This window comes from Oncorhynchus gorbuscha, linkage group LG06 (genome assembly GCF_021184085.1).
Source record: "Oncorhynchus gorbuscha isolate QuinsamMale2020 ecotype Even-year linkage group LG06, OgorEven_v1.0, whole genome shotgun sequence".
Taxonomy (NCBI): Eukaryota; Metazoa; Chordata; class Actinopteri; order Salmoniformes; family Salmonidae; genus Oncorhynchus; species Oncorhynchus gorbuscha.
The window spans coordinates 80880566-80901569 of record NC_060178.1 but is presented as its reverse complement, the minus strand read 5'-3'; the positions used below and the strand labels follow the sequence as shown (position 1 = coordinate 80901569).

The following is a 21004-nucleotide window of genomic DNA, read 5'->3' as shown; positions in this document are numbered from 1 at the left end:
CCCATTATGCGTCTTTGTTTGTTAATGTAAAGATGATGTGTGCATTAAAGATCATTATTGATAATTCCTTGGGTATCACTATGACTGGGGATAATATTACAGCACATTATTCAGCTAATGCCTCAGCTGATGCAAATGTTGTCCTGTAATTACTGGCTTCTGGTAAACTGCTCCTTCATTTTCCCTGCAATAATATAATAGTCTTCTAGAAACGCTGATTACTTACACTCAAATGACAGCATGCCAATGATCTTTGGCTAATATGCCTAATCCTGAGGAATGAACATCCAAAATTAGCAACAATATCCATCACCTTCAGAGCGCTCTCTGTTTTTTTCTGAATGTGCAGTTCTCTATTTCTCTCTGCCATTATAACACACTATTAGAATCAAACCTCAACAGCTGTGACGTCATGAGACATGAAAGATCAAATTGTTTATAATGACATATTTTACAATGATCCTGACTCATGGTGGTAGTTATTATAAGGCCTTCGTTATAGTTAGACCTATGTACCGTACTACAGTGAGTGTACAAAACATTAAGAACACCTGCTCTTTCCATGACAGACTGATCAGGTGAATCCAGGTGAATGCTATGATCCCTTATTGATGTCACTTGCTAAATCCACTTCAATCAGTGTAGATGAAGGGCAGGAGACAGGTTAACCTCTAAAAGTCTAAAGTCTGATTTTGAATTTTAGGACTCTTTTAGGTATATTGAAAGAATATAATTTGATAAAATATTGAATTTGGCTTAAATTACTTACTACTATAGCCCATAGAAACGCATTGGGAAAACATATTCATAATTGTCAGGAAAGACAGTCAAAAAATAAATCATAAGGATTAAGGTTTTTTAGTGTCTGTCCTATATCTATATTTTTTTTACACATTTAACCCCTTATTTTTGTTGGCACAAAATTACCTCCATATATCCATTAATTTGTATGGGTTACGTTCAAACGAGTCCCGTGACACGTATGGGGGTTGTAGCGCAAAACGGAGAATACCATCATTTTCTCACCTTTCCATAAAGTCGTCACATTAGTAGGCCAAGCCGTTCAGACGCAACACAGGTTTTCATGAGAAGACCCATTTTCGAGCTGTCTCATGGTCTAACAAACACCGCTGTAGCTCGGCCATCTTCCATCACAGATGCGGAAGGCCAACATAGGGGGATGTTATGGATTGAGACACAGCCAATAAAAAGAAGACTGTACGTACATACCCCAATCAGAAGTCATGGATTAATGGCAACATCCACAATGATCTAAAGGGTAGAGCTGATGCTTTAACCAGTTGAACGTGCCCGTTTTAAGCGCAATATTTTGTCACAAAAAGATGCTCAACTATGCATATAATTGCCTGCTTTGGAAAGACTGAAAAGATATTATCTGTGGGTGCCCCAGAACTGATCTTACAGGCGAAACCAAGATGCAACTTCAAACAGGAAATGAGCAGGATTTTTTAGGCTCTGTTTTCCATTGTCTCCTTATATGGCTGTGAAAGCGCCACGAATTAGCCTGCCCTTTCTATCGTTTCTCCAAGTTGTCTGCAGCATTGTGACGTATTTGTAGGGATATCATTGGAAGATTGGCCATAAGAGACTACATTTACCAGGGGTCCGCCCGGTGTCCTTTGTTGAAATTGTTGCGTAATCTCCAAGCTGCTCACATTCATCCATGTGATTGAGACAGAGATGAGACTTCAAGGAATGATATATCATGAAGAGATATGTGAAAGACACCTTGAGGATTGATTCTAAACAACGTTTACCATGTTTCAGTCGATATTATGGAGTTAATGTGGAAGAAAGTTTGGCGTTTGGATGAATGAATTTTTTTTTTTTTTTGGTAGCCAAACATGACGCAGAAAACGGACCGATTTCTCCTGCACAACTAATCTTTCAGGAAAACTGAACATTTGCTATCTAACTGAGAGTCTCCTCATTGAAAACATCCGAAGTTCTTCAAAGGTAAATTATTTATTGAATGTTTTTGCTGGTTTTTGTAAAAATGTTGCCTGCTAATGCTAATGCTAAATGCTAATGCTAAATGCTAACGCTAAATGCTAAATGCTAGTTTGCTATGGTTGAGAAGCATATTTTTGAAAATCTGAGATGACAGTGTTGTTAACAAAAGGCTAAGCTTGAGAGCTAGCATATTGATTTCATTTCATTTGCGATTTTCATGAATAGTTAACGTTGCGTTATGGTAATGGTTTTGAGGCTGTAGTCATGATCCCGGATCCGGGTTGGCTCGACGCAAGAAGTTAAAGGAGTAGGACTCTAACCCAGACTTTTATAAGAAAGCCCGCAATGCCCTCCAACGAGCCATTAAACAGGCAAAGATTCAATACAGGGCTTGCAAACTATTACGGACTACAAAGGGAAGCCCAGCCGTGAGCTGCCCAGTGACCTGAGCCTACCAGACAAACTAAAAAACATATATGCGTGCTTCAAGGCAAAAAAACAGTGAAGCATGGATGAGAGCACCAGCTGTTCCGGACAACTGTGTGATGAAGCTCTCTGTAGACGATGTGAATAAGACCTTTAACCTGTTAGTCCTACCCACACCGTATTCGGTAGCGTAATCATAGCCTCAAGCTCATTACCATAACGCAACGTTAGCGATTTCTAAAAATCGCAAATGAAATGAAATAAATATGCCTATCCTCAAGCTTATCCTTTTCTTAACAATCCTGTCGTCTCAGATTTTCAAAATATGCTTTAGAACCAGAGAAAATCAATAATTTGTGTAAGAGTGGTGATAGCTAGCTTAGCATTTAGCGTTAGCATTTAGCACGCAACATATTCACAAAAACCAGCAAAGGGATCAAATAAAATAATTTACCTTTGAAGAACTTCAGATGTTTCAATGAGGAGACTCTCAGTTACATAGCAGATGTCCAGTTTCTCCTGAAAGATGCTTGTGTAGGACACAACGTTCCGTTTTGTTACTATGCATTTGGCTACCGAAACTAACCGAAAATTCAGTCACCTACACGTCAAACTTTTTTCCGAATTAACTCCATAATATCGACTGAAACATGGAAAACGTTGTTTGAATCCATCCTCAAGGTGTTTTGTCATATATCTCTTCATTGAAATGCCATTCCTGGAAGCCTGCATTGTTCTCAGATTCGGATGGAAAAATACTGGTAGGCGACTTTTGCGCACCAATTTCCACACAGACACCGTGCGGGACCCCTGGTAAATGTAGTCTCTTATGGTCAATCTTCCAATGATATGCCTACAAATACGTCACAATGCTGCAGACACCTTGGGGAAACGATAGGAAGTGTCCGTTCATTCCTGTCGCATTCACAGCCATATAAGGCGATCATGGAAAACGTGCCATCAGAAATCCTGTTGATTTCCTGGTCGCTCAAACATCTTGGTTTTGCCTGTAGGTTTGCCTAAGGCACTCACAGTGAAAATCTTTGCAGTTCTGGAATCGTCAGAGTGTCTTCTTTCCAAAACTATCAATTCCAAGCATAGTCGAGCATCTTTTCGTGACAAAATATTGCGCTAAAAACGGGCACGTCTTTTTATCCAAAAATGAAATACTGCCCCTAGAGTCTTAACCGGTTAAACAGGTCAGCATTCACAAGGCCAGACGGATTATCAGGACGTGTAGTCATAGTATGCAATGACCAACTGGCAAGTGGCTTTTCAACCTGTCCCTGACCGAGTCTGTAATACCTACATGTTTCAAGCAGACCACCATAGTGCCTGTGCCCAGAACGCCAAGGTAACCTGCCTAAATGACTAACGACTCGTAGCACTCATGTCTGTAGTGATGAAGTGCTTTGAAAGGCTGGTCATCCCAGAGACCCATTCCAATTCGCATCCAACCCCAACAGATTCACAGATGATGCAATCTCTGTTGCACTCCACACTGCCCTTTCCCACCTGGACAAAAGGAACACCTATGTGAGAATGCTCTTCATTGACTAATGCTCAGCGTTCAACACCATAGTGCCCTCAAAGCTCATCACTAAGCTAAGGACCCTGGGACTAAACACCTACCTCTGCAACTGGATCCTGGACTTCCTGATGGGCTGCCCCAGGTGGTAAGGGTAAGCAACAACACATATGTCATGCTGATCCTCAACACAGGGGCCCCTCAGGGGTGCGTGCTTAGTACCCTCCTGTACTCCCATCAACACCATCATTAAGTTTGCAGACGACATAACGGTATTAGACCTATTCACTGACAACGATGAGACAGCCAATAGGGAGGAGGTCAGAGACCTGGCAGTGTGGTGCTAGGACACAAACCTCTCCCTTGATGTGATCAAGACAAAGGAGATGATTGTGGACTACAGGAAAAGGAGGACCGAGCACACCCTCATTCTCATCGACAGGGCTGTACTGGAGCTTCAAGTTCCTTGGTGTCCACATCCCCAACAAACTATCATGGTCCAAACAAACCAAGACAGTTGTGAAGAGGGCACAACAATGCCTATTCCCCCTCAGGACACTGAAAAGATTTGGCATGGGTCCTCAGATCCTCAAAAAGTTCTACAGCTGCACCATCGAGAGCATCCTGACTGGTTGCATCACCGCCTGGTATGGCAACTGCTCGGTATCCGACCGCAAGGCGCTACAGAGGGTAGTGCGGATGGCCCAGTACATGACGGGGGCCAAGCTTCTTGTCATCCAGGACCTCTATACCAGGCGGTATCAGAGGAAGGCCCAAAAACTTGTCAAAGACTCCAGCCACCCCTGTCATAGACTGTTCTCTCCTCTACCGCACGGCAAGCGGTACCGGAGCACCAAGTCTAGGTCCAAAAGGCTCCTTCACAGCGTCTACCACCAAGCCATAAGACTGCTGAACAGTTAATCAAATGGCTACCCGGACTATTTGCATTGACTCCCCTCCCCCCTTTTTCAAAGCTGCTGCTACTTGCTGTTTATTATTTATGCATAGTCAGTTCACCCACACCTACATGTAGTTTAGTAAATATTTTCTTAACTCTGCATTGTTGGTTAAGGGCTTGTAAGTAAGCATTTCAAGGTAAGTTTTACACCTGTTGTATTCGGCGCATGTGACAAAAGCCTTGAGACAATTGAGAAATGAATTGCGTATGTGTACCATTCAGAGGGTGAATGGGCAAGAGTAACACAGAATACTTTCCTGAGCAGCGGTCACCAACCTGTCGATCGTGATTGACTGGTCGATCTCCAGTGCATTCCTAGTCAATCGCCAAACATTTCTGTAAATATCCCAACGATTAAGCCTTGTGTTCCTATTGTGTTTTTTAATTTTTTATTCATCTCAGGTTGCGCGCCGGGAAGGCGAACTGTTGCCATTTTGAACATTTAATGTGTCTGAAGGTACAAACTCTGCCTTCCCGGCGGGCCCTTAAAGCAAATCAAGTGCATTATAGGCCTACCGCTGGCCAATCAGTTGGCTCAGATTACTGTGTCTGGAGTAACGTAGCAGGCATAAAAGAAAGCTACAGCAAAGTTTATACTGTGAGATTTCAAATCTTTTAAAACCATGACTAGAGAGAGACTGTCAACGAATATGTCAAAGAGTTGCTGTTTTTATGACTGAGTTCATGTTTAAGATTTACTCAGCACTGTCAACACTTTGTATTCAACACTTAAACAAGCCATAAAATTTGTGTTCTTCCTATTTCCACTCAGCACTACAACAAGCACTGCAGCAGTAATGAATGAGTAGGAATGTGTATATATAGGCTTGCGTTGTTGTTATTATTAGCAGCTTGGGTATTTTTTAATGTCAAGGAATATTTCACTTTCTCTGTTTGTAGGAGTAACAACATTAATTTGTGCATGAGGCAGAAATAATGCGGTTCAATTCGTGTTTTTCGCCATCATAAATCACACCACATAGCCCTTGGCATGTATGGATCTGTGCCATTTACTTTGATCTGGATTGTGTTTACAGCATGAGCGGTCGTGAGTAGATGCACTTGTTTTGAGATCAAAGCGAGAGCTGCATGTAGCCACATGTGCACATTTTGTTCATATCTTTGCTAGTTAGTTATAGAGCAAAAAGCTCAGGTAAAATAGCTTTTTGTCTTAATGGGGCAGTTTGAACAAGCTAAGTAGCCAATAGGCAGAGGGTAGCATAATTTGTATGATTCTTTGTAATAATGGTACGACAATAATAGTGCTTTTTATATAAGTGGTTTCTTGCATCAAACAACACAACAGCATTTTCAGTCACCTCCTCGTCTGAAGGACAAGTGGATAAACAACTTAATGTCAAGCCCTGTATGTTTTTTTTCTAGTCTCATTGAATGTAGATCTACATTGAACACCACACATTGGCTGCTACTGTAGGCTGAATGATAGAACAGCTATTTATTTATGTGTTAAAATGTTATGGGATGCATTTTCTCAGTTGTTATTGATGGTAGGCCACTCTGGTAGGCCTACATTATGATCAAATAGCCACAGTAGCCTACATGGTCACTTTTAAAACTGTAACTTGTGGGTACAGCCTCAGTGTTAACAGTAAACGCGCGTTGGAAGTTGCACAGGATTTTCACAATGTTCAAGTCTGTGCTCAGCAGACCTGAAATTGTCTCAGTGGTGGAAAAAATTTGAGGGAACATCGGTAGTAGGTGCCAGGCGCACCGGTTTGTGTCAAGAACTGCATCGCTTCTGGGTTTTTCACACTCAACAGTTTCTCTTGTGTATCAAGAATGGTCCACCACCCAAAAGACATCCAGCCAACTTGATACAACTGTGGGAAACATTGAAGTCAACATGGGCCAGAATCCGTGGAACGCTTTCGACACTTTGTAGAGTCCATGCCCTGGAAATTGAGGCTGTTCCGAGGGCAAAAGGTAGGAAATGCAACTCAATATTAGAAAGGTGTTCCTAATGTTTGGTGCACTCAGTGTATAATTCCATGATACCTTTTACCACCTCTTTGACACATTGACCACCAAAGTAGAGGGAACGGTATCTCCTAGCATGATGAATATAACTTCCAACATATATAATAGTGCAGTACTACGCACAGTACACAATAATGTGCAATAATGAAAACTAACTCTGCAATTATCAATTCATGTAAATGCACATGCCGTGAGCCATAACAAGCTCCAATTTTGACCACCACAGTGTTATTCATATCATTACTTTCCTATCCTATATTTAAGCAATAAGGCCCGAGCGGGTGTGGTATGTGGCCTATAGTGTACCTGAATACTTATTGTCTGAAACCCATGTTATATGAGACTGTAAACCATGGGTATGACAAAAATACATTTATTTTTCCTGTTCTAATTACATTTGTAACCAGTTTATAATAGCAATAAGGCACCTTTGGGGTTTGTGGTATATGGCCAATATAGCACGGCTAAGGGATTTATCCAGACACTCCATGTTACGTAGTGCATAAGAACAGCCCTTAGCCATGGTATATTGGCCATATACCACACCCACTTATGCCGTATTGCTTATACCACAGCTTTCAGCCAATCAGCATTCAGGGCTCGAACCACCCCAGTTTATAATACACCTGAAGCAATTGAGGTTCACTATGTTTGGCATCATCTATGGGGGCACAAAGGGTTGAATGCCACAGGCCAGCCAACCACTATAAATGTATTGAATGCACTATAACTCATCACACCATCCACAGGTCCTCTGCTAAGCACATTCCCCAGGTCCTCTGCTAAGCACATTCCCCAGGTCCTCTGCTAAGCACATTCCCCAGGTCCTCTGCTAAGCACATTCCCCAGGTCCTCTGCTAAGCACTTTCCCCGGGTCCTCTGCTAAGCACATTCCTCAGGTCCTCTGCTAAGCACATTCCTCATGTCATCTGCTAAGCACATAGAAACACTTGCTTCAGTGAGAGGTAGGCTACCTCTTGTCTGAGAAGGTGAAATTGAATGTGCACACTGGCTCTCTCAAGGTGAGTGCATTACAGATAGAAGCACACCACACAAGATCTATAACTATAATGAAGAACACTGGTGAGCATTGACACAGAATGAGTCCAGGTGAATGGCAGTCTCACATCGCAGGTAACCAATAGCTTTTTGTCTCTGGGACTTCCCATCTCATCTGTAGGACACTACTATTTACCACTTCCTGACAAGCACAACAAAACAAATATGCACAGCCCCTTTAAGGTGCTCTGTGCAACTCCACCAGCAAATAGCCCTACATGTCTACATCCCTGTGAGTAAACCTTTAAAATCTTATGATGTGATACACTCGTATCACATGCAGTGGCTCCTTAAGACAAATGCCCACTGCCAATTAAATTGTCTCCATGCAAATGACTGATTAGAACCTTTGTGGAATTCCTTACAGAATCGCAATGTGGGAAGAGAGACCCTGATCAACCCAGTAGATTATCACCTGCTAATTATTTCTACCAGTTAATGTGAAGGAGCAATTTACACACACATGGACTATTTTCTCCCCTTCAGACATTAGTAATAGCTGGTCTAATCTTAAAATCCAGATAGGCTATTCTGATTTTTACATGCAATGATTTACATTCATTTATACTCATAATACATAGATTATGTAAGCAAAACCTATACAGTGCTTTCGGAATGTATTCAGACCCCTTGACTTTTTCCACATTTTATTACATTACAGATTTGTTCTCAAATTTTCCACGGCAGTGGAAAAGGTGGAAAGTTTTAAGATTCTCGGTGTACATATCACCGACAAACTGAAATGGTCCACGCACACAGACAGTGTGGTGAAGAAGGCGCAACAGCGCCTCTTCAACCTCAAGAGGCTGATTTTTTTTTGTTGCTGATAGTGTGGTAGCAGCGGAGGCAATAGCACGTTTGTACCAAGGGTAATAGAGGCACACCTTTTTTAAAGACAGTATTGACACATGGCTTAGAGGTCTAGTTGTCAGCTTCTGAATTACAACTCTTTTTGTCTTATTAAATTGCTGAACAAGCTGACTCTTACGGTAAGAACACATGAATTTCATGTGATCACATGTGAAGCCACATGTGATAACATAATCCCATGTTAAATGAATTTGAAATAAATGTGACAACACTGGGATGCAAAATTTCAACATGTGAGAACATGAAATTACATGTGAAAGCCCAGATGTCAAATGTCATTTAATTGACATACATTCAATTTAAATGATCATGGTCCCCCTGCAGGTTTTGTCTAGTTCAATGTTTGTTCCATGGACATCCCCAAAAATGTTTTTAGGATATTCTCAGAATGTTGTGTCATGGTCCCCTGGAGGTTTTCATCAAGTTGCTGTGAAAATACATTAAAAGGTGTTAATGTTAAAGGACAGTATGATGATTATTTGGGACTAAACCTCACTTGGGATTTGAACTCCCTCTTGGTTGCTAGCTTCCTGAAGATCCTGCTGAAGCACCAGATCTATGGACATAATGGAGATTGGCTATATATTGGCTATGTATTGGCTATGTATTGGCTATATATTGGCTATATATTGGCTATGTATTGCCAATAATACATTTCTGCACTTTGCCTAAAGTTGCAATAAAAATAAAGTAACCGTATACAACAACTTGAAGCTGTTTATTTCTTTAAAATAACAGTATGCTGCTGTATTCTTCTGTCAATTACTATAACAACTTGTACTTTAAACACAATTGGGACTCATCCTTAAATTGAATTTGAGTTAATAACCTCTTGGTCACGAGCAAACTAAAATGTCCTGCTACAGTGAAACGACACCACAAGATCTTTGAGTGTGAAAGAGATATGGCCAGAGACTTATTGGCAAGACTGCATTTCTGCACTTTGCTAAAAGCTGCCCAGAGTAAATAAGTAAATAATTGTACAATTATCCCCAGCAACATAACATCATTATAAAACTATCAGGACTCAAGGGCATTCTTTGGGGATTTGAACTTGCAATGTCTTGAGTAGGAGTGCATTGATGTTTCTACAGTGCCACCAGGTTCCTCCTTAATGCTTGGAACACACTCTCAAAAAATAAGGGTATGGTTAGGGTACATTGTTGTACACTGGGTTACAAAAAGGTCAAAGGTACACTTCACAGGTACACATATACACTCAAATGGTACAGTTCGGTACCTTGTAGGTATGGGAGATTTTCCTACCCAATATTTTAAATATACTGTTAGTTACGAACATCACTGCACTTTCCATTAAAGGTGGGGGCAATGTACTGGTTTGGTCTCATTAGCATGTTTGGGGGAGTGGTCAAATATTAATGTCAACCATCAGTGGAAGTGTTGTATCAGTTTAAGGGTTTGATGGTTATGCCAATGCAAGTTGAGTACCTCCTTGGTCAGAGAATTTGTCAGTAATGAACTGCACTGTAATGAGACTATTATGCTGTTTCCAGTAACGGCAGCTTGTTACTGTGAATTTGATATTTCTTAACTGGAAACATCTTGTCAGTAAGTTACTGTAAAAGTCACAATAACGTACTGACATTTCTCCTGACAACATGCACATCACTTGCTGATTGGCAGCAACAGTGGCAACCTATCTTTTGGTCTCCCGTGAAAGGGAATGTCATTCCAGTTAATGTGTTCCAGGGTATTCATAAACATACATTTTGTACACTGTCAGTTCTGCCACCTTGTTAAAGGCTGACATAAGTCCATGTGATACCAAAGAACCATATGATATTAAATGTATTGCTAATCACCATGTAACTGTGATGCTCCCTTACCTGCCAAACGGTCAAGTCAGTGATGATGGATTAGCTACAATAGGATACTCTGAATTTTACAATAACCGACTTATAACTATGAACTTCCTCTGAACCAGCAGCCATTGAAGTTGTTGAAAATGCACAGTACCCATTTAACGGCGCAGCGCTTGAGCATCACATGTTCTTACAAAGATTGCAAAACCAACAGTGTCACAAGAAGTGCTTTAACTTCATCAACATAACGATAAAACCACTTAAACTGGTTCAACACATCCACTGATTGTTGGAACAAATATAATATATTTTAGACCTTACCCCCAAATATGCTAATGAGCCACTGCCAGCACATTGCCCCCACCTACATTTCAAAGCACAGTAATGAGTGTACCTAATGCTATGTTCGTAACCAAGTACTAGTGGGAACTTCTCCCACATGCTAACCTCTTCCACATGCTGATCACCTACTAAGGAAATGACCTTGATAACAGCAATTTTCGGCAGTTAAATCTAACAACAAAACATTATATATAAAAAGCTATCTATTAATATGGTTTTTGAACTCTACATTTTCTTTACAAGCATGATAGCTGTACTTTAAGTTAATGGTTGACACAGCTTGTAGCCATTAGCCAATTGGCGTTTCTCAATGAATTCAAAGCACATGAATGCATTGAACTGGTATTCACAAAGTCACAATTGGTGAATTCCCACCTCCCACATGGTTACGAACGCAGCATTATATTGACTATATCGGGTAGAAAATTGTAAAATTATGCTAGATTGCCCCCACATGTACCCTAAAATGTATTGACCAGTACCGTGTGAGTTCCTATGTGTACCTCTGAAGGTACCTTATGTATCTTCCCCCCTCCCCCTTTTCTCCCCAATTGGTAGTTAAAGTCTTGTCTCATCGCTGCAACTCCCGTACGGACTCGGGAGAGGCGAAGGTCGAGAGCCATGCGTCCTCCGAAACACAACCCAACCAAGCCGCACTGCGTCTTAACATAATGCACATCCAACCCGTAAGCCAGCCGCACCAATGTGTCGGAGGAGACACCGTCCACCTGGCGACCGTGTCAGCGTGCACTGCGCCCGGACTGCCACAGGAGTCACTAGTGCGCGATGGGACAAGGTTATCCCTGCCAGCCAAACCCTCCCTAACCCGGATGACGCTGGGCCAATTGTGCACCGCCCTGTGGGCCTCCCGGTCGTGGCCAGCTGCGACAGAGCCTGGGCTCGAAACCAGAATCTCTAGTGGCACAGCCACTGCACCACCCAGGAGGTCCCTCTTTGGCCTTTTTGTACATCAGGGAACAACACTCTACTGCAACCGTACACATATTAAAGAGTGTGTGGATATATGTCCTTGTTAACAAATAACCATCTGGTGGCATTGCTGAGAAATTAATGCGCTCCGGACCAGAAGGTTTCGATTTCAAATCCCGAGAGCATTTATGCACATTTCGGGCTAGATTCTATCAGCTCTGCGCTAACGGACACCTACATTGTGGTTGGGACCACCCATACGTAGAATGTATGCACACATGACTGTAAGTCGCTTTGGATAAAAGCGTCTGCTAAATGGCATATATTATTATTATATATTATTGTTTTGGTGGCGCCGGTTAGAGCTGTCAAATCCACAAGTGACTCCCTGGCATGAAACCTAAAGCGGACATTGCAATTGGCTGCACAGAGCTGTACTAAGACTAATTCCATGCAGCCTTGTTTAGAAGTTGGAACACTGTGATATGTAATCTACATCTCGATTAGGCTGATAGAAATCCTCATTTTCTTTAATGATTTAAAATTTACGTGTCATTATTTCTATATAGCCTACACTTCCTCATTCTAGAATTCTAGAATTCTAACCCGAGGAGGACAGGTGTAGCTTTGTGACAATGACCACACGAGCAGCTGCTCACCAGTTTAACAGGTCTAACGCAGTTACACCTCTGACACCGCCAAAACAACAGCTATGCAGGTGTCAGCAATCGCGTGCTTGATCTGATTAAATCTAGCCCTAATGTCAAGTGTCCCTGAGCACTGTTACTTTTTAGTTGGTGTTGTCAGATAATCGCGTGATGATTAACTTAATTCCAGACAATGTTTAGCTTGAAATCATGATGTGATAACATGAAACAACACTGTTAGCCATTGCTGTTATTTTTGACATTGTGACGTTTCACATGTAAAATCATGTGAAAATGAGTTTGCAAATGTGAAATGTCACATGTGAATGATTCAAAACCATGTTTTCACATGTGAAATGTTTTGGAACACTTCACATTTGATATTTCACTGAGGTCAAAACCACTCTGTAAAATACAGTCCTGAAGATCTCCTGATGCCAAAGTCACCCATCAGCACCACTGAAGCATAAAATCTCTGCTTCTATGGATTGGTCCATTGGGGGCAATAGTTAGGCTACTTCTCAGGGATGGGAATGTATAGGATGGCAAAGCCCCACTATAAAGGAATCACCAAGGTCAAATGTTCTGTAGGAACACACCGCTCACCCCGTTTTAAAAGTGTAAGAACACTTAACCCGACTTGCCATTCAAACAGTCAAGTCTCTATTTAAATATTGTTTGTGTGTGTGTGGGTGTGTGTGTCTTAGCTTCATCTGAGCGTCTGTGACGATAGTCTGACATGAAGTGACAAGCTGTCATATATTCGGGGGAAAATAATACTATTTAGTAAGACGGAATTGAGGTCGACATTGAATTTAACTTGGGGAAAGTTTCTCTGACGATCTGTCTCCCTTACAAATCCAGTAAAATGTCATGTATTCTCTCTCGGATGGCACTGCCAACACCGATGAATAAATACGTTATAATAGCTTGGCTACCTAATTAATTTTAACACACCTTAGGTTACATTAGTCTGGTTCATTATTACAGATAAATCCACTATTTACAGTATTGTGCTCAACAAATACGCAGTAGCTAATCAGTACAGGTATCCACCCCTTCATCTCCACAAATACAGTGTGGCTGATGCCTGTGAACACAATGGACTAGTAGACAAAAACCCGTGAAATCATCTACAACACATTGATTGATAATTGACATTCAGAACCAGCCAACATAATGACCCGTTACCTTCGGCAAGCAAACGCATCGCATGAACAAACGAGGAGTCCAGCGTATCTTTTTCGGCCATCAGCTCCGGTAAGTATTTCTCCTGATCCATGGCAAGTGCCTCTCCTGTTCACCGCTTGTGCAGGTGAGTCGACAAAAGTGATGAGCTTCGGAATGCGCGTCTCTCTTCCACTTGGTAATTGTCTTTATAGGTACCGCAAGAAAAGCCGTAAGGAATCTCTCAAATTTCTTGACTGAGAATTGAAAGGAATTCAGAGCTATAAACACATCTCCCCAAATCCCGCTCAATCGCTACTCCCTCCTGAAGAACCACCCACCTTAGCTACAGAGGGACTGCGTGGTGATTCCCGCCCCTCTGAAACATGATTGGCCATATCACAGGACAGACTATTCGCAAACAACAAATCTCTACACTGTTATGATAATACGATGTTGTAGTAGGCAACACCGAAAATGTTCCTCCCTCCCCCACTGTCCATGGTGCTGAAAATGTCTCATTTGGAAGCAAGCAGTTGGGTGAAGATAGGCAACACAATGCACCTCTTTTATATGAATGAAATGCCATTTCTTAGGCTATACATGTGTTGTGTCCTTGTCTTGTCATTAGTATTCTATTTATTTTACTATACATATTTTGACAACACGTGTGGCAGGTGAGAACTGCATGGCCAGTCTGGAATTCGGTTGAATGTATGTAAAGCAAGAGACGTCTTACACGAATCAAACACCTCAAGGCATTCCTGATATTACAGTTTTTCTCAATCCTACAAGCATTTATTGGAACAATGTGGTCGATTTTCAAAACAGAGTCCAGGAGACATTTTGCCAAACAGTAAATGTGTTTTCAAAATGCAATTGTCTTCTCAAAACATAAATAAATTCATCAAACTATATTATACATATGTAGGATTTTTATTTGATTACCCTGTTGCAGGATAACTTTCCTATAATGCAGGACACTTAAAAAGGCTTCAAAAGTTTGCCATTTCCACTTTGAAATTTCAGACTTGATATTTCCTTATGAAAAATGTATCAACAGCTTTTATTGGTGCACATAAACATAATCCACAATATAAATAAGGAAAGGTGAATGCAATGAAGAAACAATTGATATGAATGTATTGGCCTCAATACACAAAGCTTTATAACGGAAGGTCACAATATCAAAAACAATGACTCGGGGCTCTATTCAATCAGATCCGCTTTAGCCGACATGCACATAGCGGTTGTTTTGGCGATGTCGAAGGTGGAACTACGTTAGAGCTGTCACATCCAGAAGATGCTCCTGCCATTATACCTAAAGCGGGCATTGACATTGGCTGCACTGGAGTCACATTCAGAGAAATCTCATGCAACCTTGTTCACAAGATCGAACACTGGAATGTGAGATGTACAGTAATCTACACCTCGATTAGGCTGATAGAAATCATCATTATTTTGTCAATATAGCCTAAAATTAAATGTTCTGAACATCTAAAGCAAGCGAGATGGGTGAGACTTCATGACAATGATCAAGAGCAGCTGCTCACCGATTTGACAGCTCTAACGCAGTTACACCTCTGACACCGCCAAAACATCAGCAATGCGATTGTCAACTATTGCCAGAACCAGATTACAGCATTTAGGACCCCGGGCACTGATCTCCGGCTACACATTTTGTCATGAGGCTAAGAGAAAATGTTGCCGTTTTAAAGCAAATTTCCTCTAATTCTGCAGTTTTTGCCATGGGGCAGGGGAAAACATCTGCTGTTTTATAACTCATCTCATGCTTTTGTTCACATTTTGCCATGAGGCTGTAGCAGGTTAACTCGATCTGATTGAATCCAAGCCGTAGGAGTAAACCAAAGTTACTTAGAAGCAACCTAACTTCATTCTCTGCATCTCTGCATGTCCGCAATATTGAAAAAATCGGAACAACGGTCCCCATTGCCTAGAGATCTTTCCATATATTGTACATGGTATGACACTGATGTGGTGAATTAGCGTGTCGTGCAGTAGTATTTACTGATTGCTGGAAACAGTGAACACAGTTACACACATTTCTCTTCTGATTGAAACAATGTGTTAATATTTTGTGAACAAAACACTTAACCATGAATTTTGTATTCACTGATAACATTTGTATTTAACGTTTTGTAAAAGGTATAAAATTTGCAAATCAGGTACTAAGGCAAGAAATGTATTTGAGCATTTGATCATTGCTGTTCTGCTACCGCTATGATTCAACACAGACCCCAAAATTGCTTGTACATGATTGAGAAAAACTGTATCTACACAACATCCTTTACCCATGACAGTTGTCACAATAGACCTCCAACAAAAGGCAGAAATATTCAACGTCAATCTCCGTTCTATTTGTGAAAATCATAAATACTTGGGACATGCCGGCCATATACTGCACACGTACGTTTATTTTGTTAATCCATAGGAAGGAAATGTGAAAATATGTTATTATGTAGATGTTCCCTCAAGCCTGCTCATGGTTTGAGTCATCTTATTTGGGTATGACTATGAATACTAATCAATGGATTTGTTGTCAGCTTCTACTTGTTGGATTAGAATGTGTTGACAACCAATCTAAACAATATGATCAGCAGAATCACGCACACACACACACACATTGAATATAGTAGCCTATAATGGTGTACAATAGAAGATGGGGTAAGTCATAATGGATTAGGTTTCTTGCGGTGAAGTGCTCTCTCTGGGAGGCTGAGGAAGAGAGAAAGTTCCAAAATCCAAGGACAAAGACATCCCCACTAAACTCAAAGGCTCTGTGATCTCATAGTTTAGGGAGAGCATACCACAAAGCATAAGGCTACACAGAGCAACCCTTTACATATACAGCAGATTCTCTTTGAGTCTGAAATTTGAATGACAAGACTAAGTATATTTGTTATGTAGCTATGTATGTTCCTTGGAGAAGTAAAATAAATACTGTCGTAACCTGCATTGGAAGTGTAACCAGTATTTCAATGCACTGACAAAATACTATAAACTGTATGCTTTCTGAACCAAAATGCGAAATGTATTTCTTTGAGAAATACATGAAAAATATATGTTTTAACTAAAAAGATATAATAGATATAATTTTGCTCTGTGTTTGGCAGATAGGATAATCAAAGGAGGGAGACAAATAGCCCATTTGGTGATTTCTAAGAATTCTCCACAAGTGGGATTGAGGGAATTAACATTCTCCAGATGTTAGGAATAATGGTCAGCATTTTCAAAAAGGAATATTTTGTGAAATGATTGCTGATATAGTATTGATCCCTCTCAGTCTCTCTCACATTAAAGTTGACCAAAATGAAGCTTTACTTTGGAATGCTATATCGCTGTCATATACTGTTCGTTGTTCTGCTCGGTGATGTTAGGAGGGACGTAAAGTCCACCATAATGCATGTATGATAGCAGCACAAACATTAGGAACGCATAGACTAAAGGAAGGGATGAGTATTGCAAAAGGGACCAAAACAATCCCTGAGAAGATAAAATCACTCATTTATAAATAATTTATTTGAACTTTGATCAGACAGTATCTTGAATGCTCTTCTTTCAAAGCATGACTTGAAAGGGTCTGCTGTGGTGTAACTTTCACGAGCTATAACAATGATCTTAGAATTCCAGTCATGTCCTCATAAGGCAGGTTGCAACTTAATGTAGGCATATTGCAAATACTTTACTAAAGTTCAGCCTTTTCTTTTAAAATCACTTTTATTGGATGTTATTCCAATAATAAGATCATGAAAGACAGTATGGTACAAATCACTCACACTGCCACAGTCCCAAATACATTTATGTTAATTTTGAGTTTGCCACCTGATATGAAATGGATGGATTCTTGCAGCTCTCTAGTGGCCAAAATGTAAAACTGCATATTCAGAGCAGTCCAAGCATGTTAGACAATCCACATTGATTGATGATTTGCACTTACACTGAGTATACGGAACATTAAGGACACCTGCTCTTTCCATGACATAGACTGATCAGGTAAATCCAGGTGAAAGCTATGATCTGTTACTGATGTCAGTCAGTGTAGACGAAGGGGAGGACAGGTTAAAGAAGGATTTTTAAAAAGCCATGAGACAATTGAGACATGGATTGTGTATGTGTGCCATTCAGAGGGTAAATGGGCAAGACAAAATATTTCAGTGCCTTTTGAACAGGGCATGGTAGTAGGTTCCAGGCGCACCGGTTAGTGTCAAGAACTGCAATGCTGCTTGGTTTTTCCATGCCCATCAGTTTCCCGTGTGGATCAAGAATGGTCCACCATCCAGAAGACATCCAGCCAACTTGACACAACTGTGGGAAGCATTGGAGTCAACATGGGCCAGCATCCCTGTGGAATGCCTTCGACACCTTGTAGAGTCCATCCCCTGTCAAATTTAATCTGTTCTGAGGGCAAACGAGGGGGTGCAACTCAATATTAGGAAGGTGTTCCTAATGTTTGGTATAGTCAGTGTATATTGTCCTTAAGATTCGGAGAGAAACAATTCACACCATTTGTGGCCAAAAATTACAGAACAGCTCTGAACCATGTCAGCAGCGCATTTTAGAAATCATGTGTGGTCCTCCATGTTTATGAAAATGGTCATGTTCATTTTGTCCTACTACATACTGTATTGCATGTGTTACAAAATAAATAGTAATTTTCAAATAGCTGGTTTAACGCAACGTTGACAAACACCACCTGAATAGATTTTACTATCAGCTGAACATCCTGAACTGATTTAACATCTGGTATTTTCATTCAATTATATAAAAACCCCACAAGTTAAAGTCCACTGTTATTGCAAATACAAAATGGCACAAATTCCTGATTTTCAAATGATTACAAGCACTACAAAATTACATCTTATAATGAGATCTGGCAGTATAACAATTATACTGCAAGGAGGGTAAAAGTATTTCTTGACAGTAAACCTATGTAATGTATTGAAAATCTATAATGCTCTCACTAGGTAGGTGCAACCGGGTGTGTATCAAAACCCAGTGTGAATGTAACAGACACGGGGATGATGGATGTGGAAATGCAATATCCCTGTGTGTGAATTATTAACTAGCATGGGTTAGTGAAGGAAAGGGGATATTAAAGCTAGAATCCTTTGTTGAAAATATAACAAAGCTGTCACCCCTGCTTTGTTTTGGTAAAAAGCTGAAGTATGGGCCTGGATAATTGTAACCACTCTCAAATTCATAGACAGAGCTATGGATGCAAGGACTGACCATCCATGATATCACAATTACAGTTCTACTCATGTTTTTGAGGCTATACTGTGTATGTTTACATTTACATTGTTTACAAACATTGGAGTAAATCAAGTATATATTTTTGGTATTACAGTTGAACTAAGCTCATGAGGCATTTATAAGTTATATTATTCAAGAATCAATTAGTATCATTAAATTATAAGAAAAAAATGTACAGTGCATTCGGAAAGTATTCAGACCCCTTGACTTCTTCAACATTTTGTTACGTTACAGCCTTATTCTAAAATGTATACAATTATTTTATTTTCTCTCATCAGTCTACACACAATATCCCATAATGTCAAAGCAAAAACAGGTTTAGAAATGTTTGCAAATGTATAAAAAAACAACAGAAATATCACATTTACATAAGTATTCAGACCCTTTGCTCAGTACTATGTTGAAGCACATTTTGCAACGATTACACCTTCGAGTCTTCTTGCGTATGACGCTACAAGCTTGACACACCTGTATTTGGGGAGTTTCTCCCATTCTTCTGTGCAGATCCTCTCAGGCTCTGTCAGGTTGGATGGGGAGCGTCACTGCACAACTATTTTCAGGTCTCTCCAGTGTTGTTCGATCGGGTTCAAGTCCAGGCTCTGGCTGGGCCACTCAAGGACATTCAGAGACTTGTCCCGAAGCCACTCCCTCGTTGTCTTGGCTGTGTGCTTCGGGTCGTTGTCCTGTTGGAAGGTGAACCTTCGCCCCGTCTGAGGTCCTGAGCGCTCAGGAGCAGGTTTTCATCAAGGATTTCTCTGTACTTTGCTCCGTTCATCTTTCCCTCGATCCCAGTCCATGCCACTGAAAAACATCCCCACAGCATGATGCTGCCACCACCATACTTCACTGTAGCGTTGGTGCCAGGTTTCCTCCAGACGTAATGCTTGGCATTCAGGCCGAGGAGTTCAATTTTGGTTTCATCAGACCAGAGAATCTTGTTTCCTTTCAATTCCAAGCTGTCATGTACCTTTTTTCTGAGGAGTGGCCTCAGTCTGGCCACTCATCCATAAAGGCCTGATTGGTGCAGTGCTGCAGAGATGGTTGAGATTCTGGAAGGTTCTCCCATCTCCACAGAGAAACTCTGGAGCTCTGTCAGAGTCACTATTGGATTCTTGGTCACCTCCCTGACCAAGGCCCTCCTCCCGCAATTGCTCAGCTTGGCCGGGCAGCCAGCTCTAGGAAGAGTCTTGGTGGTTCCAAACTTCTTCCATTTAAGAATGATGGAGGCCACTATGTTTGTGAGGACCTTCAATGCTGCAGGAATGTTTTGGTACCCTTCCCCATATCTGTGCCTCGACACAATCCTGTCTTGGAGCTCTAATTCCTTCGACCTCAAGGCTTGGTTTTTCCTCTGACATGCACTGTCAACTGTGGAACCTTATATAGATGATGTGTGCCTTTCCAAATCATATCCAATCAATTTAATTTACCACAGATGGACTCCAATGAAGTTGTAGAAACATCTCAAGGATGATCAATGGAACCAGGACACACCTGAGCTCAATTTCGAGTCGCATAGCAAAGGGTCTGAATACTTCTGTAAATAAGGTATTTCTGTCTTTATTTGTATATATGTGAAATTTTTATTTATTTGTCATTGTCATTATGGGGTATTGTGTGTTGATTGATGAGGAAATTGTTTTTATTTCATCCATTTTAGAATAAGGCTGTTTCATAAAAAATGTGGAAAAAGTCAAGGGGTCTGAATGGTTTCTGAATGTGCTGTATGTAGCAACTAAGGATTCTAACTTTAAGGTGTGGTCAATTTGGAACAAAATGGTTCTCCTAGGGTTATTTTTCAACAGCCCCACAATCTCTTTAACCTTCTTTGTTAATTTGTGGTTTCTCTTTCTTTCTCACACTTGCAGGAGAAATGCCCTCTAGTTTCAACAAACACAACCTAGCAAAGTACAGTACTGATTAAATCACTGAGGTGGTTTCTGGAGTGAACCAAGGTTTTGTATCAACATAATTGTACTATAAGTATCCAGGGTAAACTACCAATGGT

At 40.7% G+C, this 21004-nt stretch overlaps 1 protein-coding gene across 3 annotated transcripts in view; it reads right to left on the bottom strand.

Annotated features, from left to right (window-relative positions):
* LOC124037270 (KH domain-containing, RNA-binding, signal transduction-associated protein 2-like) overlaps positions 1-14064 on the bottom strand; it is a 130053-nt gene extending 115989 nt beyond the window's left edge. For all 3 annotated transcript variants that reach the window (XM_046351961.1, XM_046351960.1, XM_046351962.1), the window contains exon 1: positions 13747-14064. In XM_046351961.1, coding sequence (XP_046207917.1) covers positions 13747-13837 — 91 coding nt within the window. In that variant the 5' untranslated portion in view covers positions 13838-14064. The remainder of the gene's footprint in view (positions 1-13746) is intronic.
* Positions 14065-21004: the final 6940 nt, after the last annotated feature.